This window comes from Gobio gobio, assembly GCF_949357685.1.
Source record: "Gobio gobio genome assembly, chromosome: 14".
NCBI classification, from domain to species: domain Eukaryota; kingdom Metazoa; phylum Chordata; class Actinopteri; order Cypriniformes; family Gobionidae; genus Gobio; species Gobio gobio.
Window position 1 is genome coordinate 44127772 of NC_137107.1, and position 16668 is coordinate 44144439.

At 36.1% G+C, this 16668-nt stretch overlaps 1 protein-coding gene across 3 annotated transcripts in view; it reads left to right on the top strand.

Moving 5' to 3' along the window:
• The window catches only part of ark2n (arkadia (rnf111) N-terminal like PKA signaling regulator 2n), a 29447-nt gene extending 15086 nt beyond the window's left edge, over positions 1–14361 (top strand). The window contains exons 3-5 of one of the 3 annotated variants that reach the window (XR_013817829.1): positions 2962–3046; positions 6730–9193; positions 9413–14361. Coding sequence is in view for 2 of the 3 variants with exons in the window: in XM_079834062.1 (XP_079690188.1) it covers positions 1858–1935; positions 2962–3046; positions 6730–6889 (323 nt within the window). In the remaining variant the exon portion in view is untranslated. Of the gene's footprint in view, positions 1–1857; positions 1936–2961; positions 3047–6729 lie in introns of all 3 variants that reach the window. The other 2 variants (XM_079834062.1, XM_079834063.1) reach the window with 2 other exon arrangements.
• The last annotated feature ends 2307 nt before the right edge of the window (positions 14362–16668 follow it).

Below are 16668 nucleotides of genomic sequence, written 5' to 3' on the forward strand. Positions count from 1 at the left end.
ATAATTTGACAAATTATATATATATATATCTTTACTAAAGAGTGTATGTAAAGGCCCGTGCACACTACGAGTGCTGTCACTTTAAATGCTTGAGCTCTTTAAAGCAGGATGCATTCTGATTGGCTGTCATTGATTTTTGTTTTATTAGCTGTAAAAAAGCATTCTTAAAGTAATTTAAATTATATCATTTGTGAACACTGCTGTTTTTTTATATTTTGAATGATGTTTAGAACTACTTTATATGGGGAAAACATGTAATCTGCATAATTAAATGCAGCACAACAAATATCTTTTATATATATATATATTATATAATCATTTACTTTTAAATGTAATTACATATATATATATATAAAGGGCTGTGCGATATTGAAGAAAGATGCGATATGCAATTCCTTGTTAAATAAAACGATATTCGATATGCGATACAATATTGCTTTAAGAGTGTAAAATCTATTTAAATTATATTACAAATTTAATTAAAAACTGAGAATGATACCATTTATGTATTTCACATTCTTTCTGGGAAAAGAAAGCATCGCTACAACTTCTGAAAGCGACCAGCAATATAATTTTAACATCAATGTAAACAAACAACAAATGTAATGGCAATATTTAAATACCAAAAGCTCTTTGCTTGACTTGGTAATATATAGTTATATCAACCTAAAACTTAACATCAAGAACATCCAGGTAAACGAAGACACCTGAACTAGGGGTGGACGATTATTTTTGTTATTTTAATTTTTCTTTATTAAAAATAAGAACTAAAAACGGTAGTCTTCACATGAAATAAATATGCACTGATACATAATAAAGCTACAGAGGTTATGTGATTTTTTTTTTTTTTTTTTTTTCTCGTTCTTTTGTTGTTTGACAGACAGCGGCAGGTTTACGGTATTAGCAGGCTGTCACTTTAAGACCTAATGCATGGAATACCTATTGATACCTAATCACCTATTGACACGCATTCGGTTTCTTTCCCCGACTGATAACGTTCACTTAAAGCATAACCGACTGTGTTTACATGAATACTCGTCAAGACAGCCATTTTGACATAACTGTGTGTGCATTTGACAGTTCGAGTAACAAGACACAAAACCGAACTGAAGGGCTCACACGCTTTCAGAGAGGTGGCTTGTGTGCACGTTTCGGTGTGTGTATCAGACAGCGCGAGACTTCAAGGAGTTGTTTTTTGCAAGTTATTGTGTTTAATAACTCTTTTTAACGTCAAGCAAATCACATAAGTAACAGTCGTGTGCCCAGTCTATTCTCTACTATATGCGTCAACCTAAACCGTACACTTTTCACAATGTTGAAGTAGCCTATTAAAATCATTCAGATATTGCGTGCCCTTGCGATTATGTACATTTGCGATATTTCAATATATTGTGCAGCCCTAATAAATGTATATAAACCAGGAGTTTCACTAGAAAACAATTGTACCTTAATTACTTGAATAAAATGTTTGTCTTTGTAATCTTCACTACTCACACATTCACATTCACACATTTTCATTGCCAAATATGCTTTCTCTTGGAAAATGTTGCATTACGGAATAAAAAGAGATTGTGCAGTTTTCTATTTACTTTTTACGCCTGTTTGCAAAAATTTGCTTATTCTCCTGAGGGAATGATTGCAAATCTGTGGTAATCAACAGCATGCTAAAGCCAAAACACACGCAAAACATTCAGCGTTTCACTAATTCATTCAGACTTTGACCAATGTTTGGAAAGAAAAATAGTTCTACAGGAACTATTTAGACTAATTAACTTGAATTATGGACGTACAAATATGGCGGTGAATCTTCTGAACGGTGTGTGTGTGTGTGTGTGTGATTGTGTGGTTGTGTTGCAGTGGGTCCTGCAGTGGTTGGCCACTATGATATTTCAGACACTCACTCCGAACAGGAACAGCAGTCGCACTCGCTCTCAGGTTCGTTTCCACCGCCACTCAATCCTCAGGACGCTAGTCTGACTGTACGCTCGTACACACTGGCTGCGTCTCAATTCGCATACCAATATTAGATTAGCACAAAAAAAAATTTGTGTGCATCGATACAGTTTTTAGATCCCTTGCACTACCAAAAAAATGTTGGTCACTTCTGCAACAAAAAAAAGGGAAGCAACTACAGTAGTTTTATTTTTAGGAATGTGATTAGTGTGAATTTAAAGTACTCAACAGACAATCTTATTTTTAAACCACATAACATTAACCTTACATTACCGTTCAAAAGTCTCTTCTGCTCACCAAGGCCGCAGCTATTTGATCAAACATACAGTAAAAACAGTAATATTAGGAAATATAACAATTTTAACAGAAACTGTTTTATATTTGAACATATTGTAATATGCAATTTATTCCTGTGATCAAAGCTGAATTTTCAGCATTACTCCAGTCTTCAGTGTCACATGTCAAATCATTCTAATATGAGGATTTGCTGTGGTTTCATATCTTTATGGAAACCGTGATAAAAAAAATTTCCCCCAGAGGAAAGTTCAAAAGAATAGCATTTATTTGAAACTGAACCATTTAAAAAAAAATTACTGTCACTTTAATCCATTTAATGCGTTCTTGCTAAATAAAAGTTATATCTTTTAAAACAAACAACAACTTTTTAACGGTAGTGTATGTTCCCAGTCAGGCCACAACACACCACCTAAATTGCCACTATGACCAATCATGTTTAGTCATTTAAACGTTGCCTTTAAGTACTTTAGTATGAGAATTGTGATGCTGCCATTTCCTCGTTGACTTGCCTCACATTTTTGTGAGATGAATGTGTGTTGTCGTCAACTACAGGATATTTTGTATTACATCTTGATAGTATGTCAGGCGTCTGATTTCTGTTGAACATTTGTGTTGTCCCTCTTGTGTTGCATCTGATTCACTCATTTAATTTTAAGGGTGGCAGTGAATGTTGAAAAAAGGTTTGCTGAATGTAGTCTGTTGTGTTTCTAGGTGCCGTAGAAGCCAAGCCGTCTCAGGTGAGTCTGGCATCCACAGACAGTGAAGTGGAGATCGTTGGGGTTCAAGAGAACGCCAAGTGAGTTGATCCTCATATATAATGTAATGGTAATGTTCTTATGCTAACTAGGTTGCATGACATTATATTTTTGCCCTAAATAATAATTTGCAGTAATGTAAATTTGGTTGTTTATAGGTCATTTATTTTTGTTTTGTTCAAAATGAACTAAAGTCAATACATTATTCTTCTTCCAAAACATGTTTTGTCTAACCCTGATTCACTATGGTAAGCCTATTATAAGTGTTTATATTTTAGACTTTAATTTAAGAATTTAAGATTAGGATATATTTCTAAGTACTTAACCTTTAAACAGGCAAGGGTGGAAAATTATCAGTAAAAAATAATTTCATCTCACTTTTTATATCATCTTGACTTAAGTAAAACATATCCAAAGGAATTGTTGAAATATTTGCTCTAGTTTGTATTTTATGAGTTCCATCTTCAAGGATACGTTGCCTTGTCTGGCTATCACCAGACCAAACTCAATTTAAGATTGAACATTGGTCTAGAGAGTCTGCTCTGTATTTTCTACTGCACAAGAGGTGTGATAAACGAGCATAAATTAAAAGACTCTGTACGCAATTGGATAGTCCTTCAACCAATCAGACCACAAGAGGCGTGATCAACAGGCAACGACCCATCCCTTCTCTATCCGTCATCGTGTTAAGCCAATAGCGCGCCAGGTGGAAAAGCCAGTCTGTGATTGGTTCCTGCAAAAGTGTAACAGAAGCAGTAGAAATGAATGTACAGGTTTCCAGACTGAGTTGCAGGGCGAAATCAAATCGCCGGCAGGTCAGGCTGGGTTTACCCAGTCTATATGTTGCCCTATTGGGATATAAAAAGCCAAAGTCATCAATATTTCAATGATTTATTTGATGCATCAAAAAAAATATGCAAAATATACTGCATTTGTTTGACATGTCTAAGTGACCTAAAATTTCAGCACACACATTTCTTGTAATTTTACATTGCTGAACTGTCTCGTCTTCAACCTCAGAGGTGGGCAGCTCTCGCCTTAGAGGTCCAGTGTCCTACAGGTGTTAGTTCCATCCCTAATCAATCATATAATGTCATTTATGACACAACATTTAATTGAAGTAATCCTGAAGACTTTGGTTCTGATCTACCATAAAATCCCTTCAAGAAAATAACAGAATAAAAATGCAGTTGTAGTTAACTAACTGTAAAATCAGTTTTACATGTGAATATTAACATTTGCACAATTTTCAAACTCAAAATACAAAGATTGAGAAGGGTATAGGGCGCACTGAGGCCAGGAGGGCCTAAAAGGATCTTCCCTAAGGGCCCCGTCCAGGAAACGAGATTTCTACTGCTCCCCACCTGTCACCCCGGAATGAAACAATAATGCAATACCCTATACAGGGGCCCAGTTTACCTGTGGATAATCCTTTTTTTCTTACCCTAATCTGGCAACGCATCTCGGGGGGATACAGACTTTTCAAAATGCGGTAAATAACAGCATGAGCAACATATGACATCATTTTCTTTTTCTAAATCTGAAGACAAGGCCGTGACCATGTCGTGAACATTGTGGGGGACCTTTTATAAAGACTATAGAAACAGAACAGTGAAAGAAATTCTAGGTTGTTTCAACCCAAATTTAGGTTGAAAAAACCCAATCATATTTAGAGTGAATTGGAAAATAAGCATTTTTAACTATTTGATAATAATAATTGCATTAATTTGCATTCAAATATGTACTTTTATTTGTATGCCTAATGTGTCGAAAACGTAAGCCGCTTTTTGTCTCCACACTCAGTTAGGAATTCCATGAATCACACAAATGCATATTTTCCATTCAAGAAAAAAGTCCAGTAGTTTGCGTCTCTGGATGTCGAAAAACATTTGAAATGTTTAAACTCTTTCACTTACCTCATTCTCTTTCAGCGTTAAACTGATGCTTCGCGCTGGAATTCACGCTCTGCTTCTTTGACCATTAAACCCCGCCTACTTTGATTTGATTGGCCATCTCAATCATTTTGACATTGACGAATGCTGTTAGACCGCAGAGGCAGACCGGGCTAAAAATGTAACTTTTAAAACTTTATGTCATACAGAGCGCTGTGTAATGGAGTGCATCAGAGCAGTGCAAGAATTTTAAAGGGGTCATGAACTGGCTTTTTTTATTGTTTTATACTGTTGTCTGAAGTCAACTTATGGCGTTTATGTGGTTTATACATTCAAAAATATCATAATGAATAAGTAATTTTTCTATTTTCTATTTTCTGCCTTGGTTTTGAGGCTCTCTGAGAAACACTAGGTTTTGATGGGCGTGCCGAACTGAAGACTTGGAAGTAAACGCCCACGGCTAGGATTGGATAATATTTGCATATTTAATGAGCTTCAGCTACCGTCTATCCCAGGAATCGTCTAGGGGAAATGCTCAGAGAACTCGCAAAATATCAAACAAACAATAAATCACACACACTCGCGCGGGGAGACACACACACACACACACACACACACACACACACACTCACACTCACTCGCGCGGAGAGACACATACTCACACGCACACACTCGCGCGGAGACACACGCACGCACGCACGCACGCACACACACACTCACTCGCACTTTCGTGCGGGGAGAGACACACACTCGCGCGGAGACACACACACACAAGCGCGGACACACTCACACTCGCGCAGACACACACATAACGTTACAACAAGTCTCTCTACACATAATCAATACACAATCGTACACATATCAAACGATCTGTTACAATGCAATACTATCACGTATAAAAAAAACACATGTTTTACTCACATAAGTGTGCTGCACCATTCCTGTCGGGTCCAATACCTATAGAAGGCACAGCATTGTGTTTCAATCTCAATATGTCTGCAAATCCCCACGTGAGCTGGAACTTCATTAAAAATAAAGTTCAACCACATATTCCTAATATTAGGATCCGAAGGAAGCTTATGCAGCGACTGTTCTTCCACAACCAGGAATAGCGCAATATCGTGATATCATCTTTATTGCTGCTGGCTAGCAATCCGTTCAGCTCCATGAGTCGGTGGGCGGGGCTACTGAATTACACGTGCTTATTATTCTGTAGAGGCGGTGTTTCGTCGCACGATGACGTAAAGGTGAAGCACAAATCGTTTTCAGGGTCTGGTGTCTATAAAAGCTTTTCTTTGACTAACAAGAAAGTTTTCAGCTCTGAAACTTACAGGATATTCTTATATTTGCCATGACCTCTTATATATCAAAAGCTCAAGGGAAAGTTGATTTCTCAATTCATCACCCCTTTAAATATTGAGGGGGACAATTTGGCCATTTCTAATAATTGAATGGGTCTTGCCCTCAATATGGTGGTTACAGCCCTGTCTGAACTACGACAGTGTTCTACATTTAGCAGTTCTATATTTTTTTATAATTTTAAGATTAATATATTCCTACTTTCTGCATAGTCAGAATGTCCAGCTCCATGGGCGGACGTGTTTGCTTTAGGTCAAACTGACAAAACCAGCACAGAAAATGTAAAGTCATGTGACCCAAACAGACTCAATGATAATAACAGAATGGGATGAAAAATGATTTCTCATGCCTCCTACGAGAGATTAAAGAGTCTGCATCCTGTGGTGCCTGTTGCCTGTTTAAGGGTTTCTTTTTGTTGCTTTGAAATATGATGTTTTTGTGACTGTTTTAATATTTGTGTAATGTTATTTCAGCATTGTCTCAAGGTTTCCTCGCGGTGGAGTGATCCAGTCGCTTTCTTCCTGGAAGCAGAGAGCTCCGCCGGCATGGACGTCTGCGCAGTCAGGCTGGGTTCCTCCTCCTGAGGTGGTGGACCTGACGCTGGACGAAGACAGGCACAGATACCTGCTGTGATCTCACACACACACACACGCTTAGATACACACTCTCATATACATGTGACTGGTGGGCTGAGTGACTCAAACCATAATGAACTTTGACTGTTGAATCTAAGAACACGGTTTTCATTAAATGAAAAACTCTTCAAACTTACTGTTCAACACTTTCTTCTGACACACTTTGATATGCCTAATTCTTTATTTGATACTGTGAGTAAATGACACCAGGCTGGGAATGGTTGGCGAGCGCATACTGTACCAAGTTCTTCACTTGATAGTCAGGTATCAAAGCTACTGCCCGAAATGCATATTACAATCTTAGAAGTAAAATATGGGGCTTCCTTAAAGAAATTAATATACTGAATGTAAAAGGGTGAATCTCACAAAAACAGGTCATATTTCACTTCAAAATCAAGAATATAGAATTTATTTTTAGCTTAAAACAAAGACTATTTTTTGAAGTATTAAAGGGGGCCAATTATGCCCCTTTTTACAAGACGTGTCTATGAAGTTTCAGCTCAAAATACTCCCCAGATCATGTTATAAATGCCCATTTTTGAGTGGAAGGAAGAACATGCTGTTTTTGTGCATTTATATTTAAATGCAAATGAGCTGCTGAGGCCCCACCCCGCTTTCCAGAAGAGGGCGGAGCCTGTATAGCTTGTGCTTCCTATAATCTGCCAAAAACTAAAACATGTTTGGTTTTGATTATCATCTCTATCATGGTCACGCTCATGTGACATTGCAGTTCTTCATCATCATGAAAGTTTATTAAAGCCATATCAGTCCAAGCTTCTGATATATGGTTTTCTGATCGCACTGAAAGCTGACGGCACGTCCCGTGAGTATTAAACCAAGTTCTCTTTCACGTCTTATTGCGCTTAAACTGTCAAATACACACAAGGTTATGTCAAAAACACACAAAGTTCGCATAAACACAGTCGGTTATGTCGGTAAACAGGAAGTAAAGAAATCACGCGTGTATTAGATCTGTGTATTAAAGTGAAAGCAGTGAAATGTGCTGTTAATATGAATCAAACAAAAGAAAAACAGAAAATCACTCACTGCTCTTGACTGAATAACTTTAGTAGCTTTAATAAGAATACATTTCATACTTGAATGCTGCTGTTAAATGCTCCGGCGAGGAGATAAACATGGCGGACCGAGTACAGCTCACCGAGGGGCGGGGTCTATGCTAATAGGGCGGAGTCTGTCAGCAGTAATGGGCGGGGTCTACGCACATGTGACATCACATTGCATAGAAACTGCAAACGGCTTGTTCTGAGACACTCCTCATGATTTATGGGGATTTCAAAAAAAAAAAGTGGGTGGATTTTTACCATTATAGGGTGGTTGTGTACACACTGCGAACACACATTTATGTTCAAACGTTTGTTTTTTATAGTGAACAACTATTTGAATTGTTAATTAACGAAGCTCTCAATTACATTTTTGTAATACAAGAATCATTATTGGGAATTACAATAAACATATGTATGTGTTACGGTAATTTGGGGGTAAAAGTGTTTGAAAATTAAAAAAATAATCATGTAAATTTAAAAAATGTCAGTGGTCTTAAAAATAGGCTTCTTTTTCTTCATGCAAAATATAATTTCTTGGGGCATTTTTTCCTTTGGATTTTGAGGTGAAGTAACGCCTGAATGTGTTTCTGTGAGATTCAGCCAGAAAAATGTAATTCGTCCTCAAACCTCAGTCATTTCGTCATGGCTAATCAGGGATGCTTTGCTTTCTCGGATCCTCAGATTTCAACGTCTTCTTTTGAGTCACTTTGCCCCACTGAAAAAAAAAAGCACCCACACTTCCATGATCCTGCTGTTGGCCCTCAGGAGTCGCTTGCTTGAACCGCCCCAGCCACTGTTTTTGTGATGTAACTTCCTGTTAGCTGCTGAAGAGCTGTTAGTCGAGACATAACCACAAACCTGCTGGTCTTACTCTCACCGGAGCAAACGCCCCACTGCTCTGTGTGCGCGAGATTGTGTGTGTTCACTGTCAAACATTTAATGCTGCTGTGTGGGGAGAAGCCTTGGAGCGCGTGTTCCTCACCCAATACTGCTTTCACAATACGTTTGTGTGCGTGTGTATGTGTGTGTGTGTGTGTGTATCCTGAGAATTAGTTTTTCAGAGCATGTTCGTTACGTACATCTCGCATTGTCATAGAAACAGGCCCTTGCTTTTATTATGCCAATGGAACTTATTCAAACACTCTACTGGTCAAAAGTTTGTCATCATTAGGATTTTTTAATTTGTCTTTTCTGCTCTCCAAGGCTTACTTTATTTGATTAATAATACAGTAAAAACAGTAATATTGTGAAATATCATTACAGTGAATATATTGTAAAATTTAATTTATCCCTGTGATTTTCAGCATCATTACTCCAGTCTTCAGTGATCCTTCAGAAATCATTCTGATATGATGATTTTGCTGTGTAATATTTTGTGGAAACCTATTTTTGCTTAAATACGCTACAAATCCTCATATTAGAATGATTGAAGGATCATGTGACACTGAAGACTGGAGTAATGATGCTGAAAATCACAGGATTAAATTCAAACAGTTGTTTTAAATTGTAATATTTCACAATATTACTGTTTTTACTGTAGTTTTTTTATCAAATAAATGCAGGCTCGGTGAGCAGAAGAGACTTAATTCTAAACTATTAAGAAATCTTAACGATTCCAAACTTTTGACTGGTAGTGTTTACACTTGTGAATACAATCAGTGTGTGATGAGGGAAGAAAAATGCAGGTTTTTGTTTTCTAAACGGGGTCTAATTTGCATATAGACTTTTTAAGCAATTTAACCACAACTTAGTTTTATATACATGTTTCTATGGTTGCATCATGATATCCCAGACACCACTGAAACTATTTATTGATATTTGCTGTGTTTTACTTGATGTTACATATGTGAATCGTTTGTTCGAAGAGCAATATGAATATGCGTCTCCACAACTGCATATTAAAGGGATGGTTCGCCCTATAAATGAAAACTGTCATGTATTGACCCTCGTGTCTTTTCAAAACCATATGACTTTCTTTCTGCCTTGTCACACAAAAGGCAATTTTGAAGAACATTTATGCTTAAAAGGGGTCCATATGCAGCGCACAAGTCATATGGACTGCTTTTATGGTGCTTTGTCATTTATGGAGAGAGCAGCTTGTAAAAGAGCAGCGTGAACATCCTTCGAAACATCTACTTTTGTGTTCCTCAGAAGAAAGTTATGTCGGTTTGGAATAACATTAGGGTGAGTTTATGATGACAAAACATACATTTATGGGTGTACTGTTGATTTTAGGTTTGAGTCTTGGCAATATATTCAGTCTGTATAACATCAAATGTTTCCTTTTGTTTCTCTTCCTCACAATTGTTACTTGTCAGACCACTGTGTGTGAGGAGCACTCACTACCTGAATGTGAATTATTCTGCTTCTTTCAGCTTGTGTATCGCCCTCAGACCCTGCAGGACTTTTCAGCGGCAGGTTTTGAAGCCGTGCTGGTGGCCATTTTGGCTCTTAGCCCCGCCTTAAACTGTGACCCGCCCCTCTAAGAGTCTGATTGGACCTTTACCTCTCTGTCAATCACGTGTGGTGAATAACTCCTCCTCGAGAAAGGGAAAACGTAGCTCCAAAGCAGGAATACAGGTAGTAGCAAAGTAATTTAAAAAGGATAGTTTACCTAAAAATCATTGACGCTTAAAGTGATTTCGGTAAAAACAGAAAAATGTGTTAAAGATGTTTGCGCAGCTCTTTTTTTATACAGTGAAAGTGAATGGAGATGGATGCTGTCGGAAACCAACATAAACATTTCATATGATAATTTGGTGAGAAAATGACCACAAAGCACTATTAAATCAGAAAAATGCATATGATTTGTACGTTACACTGAAAAATAATGTCAAAGGTGTAAATAAAAGGTTATTGGAGTAGGTTTTACAAGAAAATACGGTGACATTTTATTTGGTTACACGCGTTACATGTAGTTAATATAGTAATTACTATAAATTGTGCTTAATTACATGCAACTAACCTAAACCACACCCTAACCCTATTGTAAGTACATGTAGTTAATAATTATTACTCAGTACTTAAATGTATAATTACACTGTATCCCTTTATTTTAAGGTGGCATAATTACATAGTATTTAGAGTAAGCACAGAGTAATATTAATTAACTACACTGTAAAACATTTTTGTTGGTTTAACTTAAAAAAGTAAGTAACCGGGTTGCCTTAAAATTGAGTTAATACAATGAAGGAAATTGGTTTAATAAATAGAAACTCAAAATGCTATTGTAGCTGAACCACATAAAAAAAAAAAAAAATGGTGTGATAAATCATGAAAATAGCACAATTTGGCATGTTCCACTGCATTATTACAAATAAAACACACAATTACGCAATATGCTTGCAAAATCTTTTAATAATATTTGAATAAAGGGTGATGTCGATTCTCAAATGTTCATTTTATTAACTCCAATTTTTAATTTCAATGAACTCAAAATTTTAAGGCAACCAGGTAACTTACTTTTTAAATATTTTTTACAGTGTACATGTACTTACTATAGGGTTATGGCTAGGGTTTGGTTGAGGGTTAGTTACTTGTAATTATGCAAAATGTACTACTCTTACTATAGTAAGTGCATGTAGTAACGTGTAAATACGTCACTTTAAATTAAAGTGTCACTGAAAATACTATAATACCACAACATTTAGCAATGTCTTGCGATTGTTTGAACTTACAAGCCCTTTCTGAGTGAAAATGTTGTATTTATCCGTCTCATTTACTTTCGTTGTTTGAAAGCGCTGCGTGAACATTTTGCAAATGGCATATTTTTAATTTTTGATTGAACTGTTCCTTTAAGATGCATCCCTCCAAGCAAATTCCTTTTCAAACTCTCAGACTTTGTTTTCTCTGCCTTTAAAAGTGAAGGCAGTTGCTGGATCCCAGCTGTTGTCTCGTGTGCAGGCTGCTTTTGTGAAGGAGAGGAGTTTCCTTTCAGAGTTAAAAGTGGGCACATCTGTCACCAGTGACTGTGGCCACTACGATAGCCAGAATGTGTTATCTCTTCCTGGGATAGCAAAGAGCATGGAGATATTCCTACACCCCTCCAGGACGCATTTGGAGCTGATGCTTTAAAGGGATGGTTCACTCCGAATTAAAAAGGTTCATATGCGCACCCTCATGTCATTCTAAACCTGTATGACTTTCTTCTCTGGGACACAAAAGATGATTAGCAGAATGTTCCTCTGCTCTTTACCAGGTCTTTGGGGACGGATGCTGTCCGTAGAAAAAAAACAAAGCCCCATTAAACTAGTTTATGCCCCATTCCAAATCTTCTGAAGTCAAACAATAGCTTTGTGCGAGGAACAGATCCAAATTTAAGGCGTCATTCAATAAAAATCACCACCACAGCTCTCACTTTCCCTTGTGCATATTCATACATAAAGGCCTGTATACACTACCGTTCAAAAGTTTGAGTTTTTTCCCAGCAAGGATACATTAAATTGATCAGAAGTGACAGTAAAGGCATTTATAATGTTGCAAAAGATTTCAATTTTTTTTTTAAATGCTGTTCTTTTGAACTTTCATCAAAGAGTCCTGAACAAAATGACAAATATATGAAGCAGCACAACTGCAGCGCATATTAGAATGATTTCTGAAGGATCACGTGACACTGAAGACTGGAGTAATTCAGCTTTGAACGCAGGAATGAATTACCTTTTACAATATATTACATTGGAAAACAGTTATTTATAATATTTCACAATATTACTGTATTTTTGATCAAATAAATGCAGCCTTGGTGAGCAGAAGAAAACATTAAAAGTCTTTCAAACTCTAAACTTTTGAACAGTAGTGTATTTATTTACGTTTCAGTAATGAGACCGAGCTAATGGCTTCAGAAAACTTGGTGGGGTTTTTTGGGCATTTTTGTCCCCAATAACTTTCATTGTAAGGAAAACAACATTGAGATTCTGCAAAAATCTCAGTTTTTGTCTCCCGTGGATGAATCATACGGTTTTGGAACCACATGACGATGACTAAAATATGGCATTTGACATATTCCTTTGACATTGTGAAATGTTTTCTCCCACACACACACACAAACACACCAGCATATCCGGCTCTTTATTTCTTAGTTAAGCACTTTTAAATGTTACGTTTCAAATTTCAGTTCTAAAGGAGTTTTAAAGCCTCTATAACGTCATCGTCCTCTCCTGCGTTTTGTCTCCCGATCAGTCGTCTAGAGTTTCCTGACGGAATGTGTTGTAGTTTAACCGATTTAAGCATCCCAAAAACAGCAATAATTCCGAGAACAGAGGGACAGTGCGAACTCAATATAAGTCATGTGACATGAGGGGTTTGGGTTCATTAGATTTCCGCTGCGTTTGAAAAACACTTCCCCTTTAATTGAATCGTGCTACTCTGTTTTGGGTTCATTTCAACAGTATTTCAAATCAAAAGCAAAAGAGTGTTAATATTTTTTGCTTCCGCAAGTCTTTCTTCCTTTAAACATTTATGTAGAATAAAATGAAACTATTTTAAGATAAATAAATAGAGATATTTAAAGAGTAACATTGTGCGTGTGTGTTTTCATTTATTGAAATGCGTTAACAAACTTGTGTTAAACTTGTGAATGCAACAGCTCACAGACCTTTTATAATACAGACTCCAGTGTGGGAAAGCAGCCTGTGACCTCTGACCTCTGGGGGTCACAGATAGGCAGCTGCCACAGGAGGGTCTGTTCATCCCTAATGACAAAGAAATAGGGGGTTCCTCTCATACAGACGCCCGCAGCTGTATGCTAATGTCAGCTCAGTCTGCTGGCTCTACATCAGAAAAAGTTTTGTGTTATGAATTCAGTTCTGCTATTTATAGCCAAGACATTAGAAGAGGCTTCATTTGGTCAGTATAACGTTTTTGTGCCAAAAACCTTTATATATAAATATCAGTAATATATATATTTTTTTAAAGTTTACGCTTACCAAGGCTCCATTCTTTTGATCAAAAATACAGCAAAAACTGTGACATATTACAATTGAAAATAACTAATACATGTTTTCTATATGAATATATTTTTAAAAAAATAATGTATTCCTGAAATCATTCTAATATGAGGATTTGATGCTCAAGAAACATTTATGATTATTATCACTGCTGAAAACGGTTTCATATTTTTGTTGAAAACACTGCTATTCACTGACATCATGACGACACGTTATGAACTTACGATGGTTTGAATAAAAAGTATGTTTGAGACTATGTTGGGGAATTACTTTTCAAAGTAATGCATTACAATATTGCGTTACTCCCTAAAAAAGTAACTAATTGTGTTACTTTTTATGGAAAGTTACATTACTTTTGCGGTACTTTTTCTCACCTGGGCTTGCTTGGTTTGATTGCTTGTTTCTTTGATCATGAAAGGTCAGCAACAAAGACTTTTGTTAATAAAGTGAGATTAAATACATATGGCATATTTGTGTAATTGAATATATTTATTATTGCAGGTTTGCGTAATATTCTGCAATTGCATTTCCCTTTTTTATTAATTTTGAGTAATACTGAATCTGTTTTTTTTTTGCAAGAGAGATGAGTTGACGCTGACAATGCCTCTGCACTTACGATTCCTCTCAACATGGGGACAGAAGAGATGTCAGTCAATGAATGAAAAAAGTAACTTGCGTTACTTATTTGAAAAAGTAACTCAGATATTTTGTTGTACATTTGAAAGTAATGCGTTACTTTACTAGTTACTTGAAAATACTCTGATTACGTAACTCAAGTTACTTGTAATGCGTTACTTTACTAGTTACTTGAAAAAAGTAATCTGATTATGTAACAAATTACTTGTAATGCGTTACTTTACTAGTTAGTTAAAAAAGTAATCTGATTACGTAACTCAAGTTACTTGTAATGCGTTACTTTACTAGTTACTTGAAAAAGTAATCTGATTACGTAACTCAAGTTACTTGTAATGCGTTACTTTACTAGTTACTTGAAAATACTCTGATTACGTAACTCAAGTTACTTGTAATGCGTTACTTTACTAGTTACTTGAAAAAAGTCATCTGATTATGTAACAAATTACTTGTAATGCGTTACTTTACTAGTTAGTTAAAAAAGTAATCTGATTACGTAACTCAAGTTACTTGTAATGCGTTACTTTACTAGTTGCTTGAAAAAGTAATCTGATTACGTAACTCAAGTTACTTGTAATGCGTTACTTTACTAGTTACTTGAAAAAAGTAATCTGATTATGTAACAAATTACTTGTAATGCGTTACTTTACTAGTTAGTTAAAAAAGTAATCTGATTATGTTACAAATTACTTGTAATGCGTTACTTTACTAGTTACTTGAAAAAGTAATTTGATTACGTAACTCAAGTTACTTGTAATGCGTTACTTTACTAGTTACTTGAAAAAATTAATCTGATTATGTAACAAATTACTTGTAATGCGTTACTTTACTAGTTAGTTAAAAAAGTAATCTGATTACGTAACTCAAGTTACTTGTAAAGCGTTACTTAACTAGTTACTTGAAAAAGTAATCTGATTACATAACTCAAGTTACTTGTTTTGCGTTACTTTACTAGTTACTTAAAAAAGTAATCTGATTACGTAACTCAAGTTACTTGTTTTGCGTTACTTTACTAGTTACTTGAAAAATGTAATCTGATTACGTAACTCAAGTTACTTGTAATGCGTTACTTTACTAGTTACTTGAAAAATGTAATCTGATTATGTTACTCAAGTTACTTGTAATGCGTTACTTTACTAGTTACTTGAAAAATGTAATCTGATTATGAAACTCAAGTTACTTGTAATGCGTTACTTTACTAGTTAATTGAAAAAAGTAATCTGATTATGTAACTCAAGTTACTTGTAATGCGTTACCCCAACACTGGAGACTATACTATATAAAGATCTGGCTGTGTGAGACTATAGTTTGAATGAATCCCTATTATTTGCATAACACACTGACATAACAGTACAGAATGGTTCTTTCAGCATTATCCTATAATAAATCTTATACAATAAACATTGTATAAGAGAGGCTCTCAGGGGGCATGTGTAAACGTCACATCCTTTGGATTTTTCTGGTGAAATCGAATCAAGTCCTTCACAAAAAACAAGCTTTCATGGACAACCTAGGAAGTCGGGGAAGGTCTCGATGTTTAAGTTTCGTTACATGCTGTTCACGCATTGGCAATGTAAAAAGCGCTTAATACATGAAGGTCCTTACATTTAGCCCCTTTAAGTGTATTATATTGGCAGAAATCAATTCAAATATGAGTACAGTGATTGTAAGGGAAAGGATTCTTTATTACAAGCAGTGTAAGTGATGTTGAATGAGATGTGTTACTTTATAATTGGAGGAACAGAGAGGCTGGGGTCTTCACAGGGGTCATGGTGAGAAGTATGAACAGAAGGAGCAGAGATAATCACAGCTCAGACCCCTGCGTACGTGTGTGTGTTTGGGGGAAGGGGTTCATGGTAAGGACTGACATATGGAGTGTATAGTCTTTCAAAGCAACCAAACCCCTGGTATGGCCAACAGGCCGTGTCTGTCTGTCTGTGATTCTCTTGTGCTCTTTCAAATTAGATTTTTAAAAATACAAAACAACAGGTTGATCATGTTTCTGTTGGCATATATGTGCTACAAACATAAAAACTGAAACTGTGACTACAGTTGCCCTACAGACCATTCACAATGCATGACTGTCAAAGTAAAACACACATATATATATATATATATACATATACATATACATA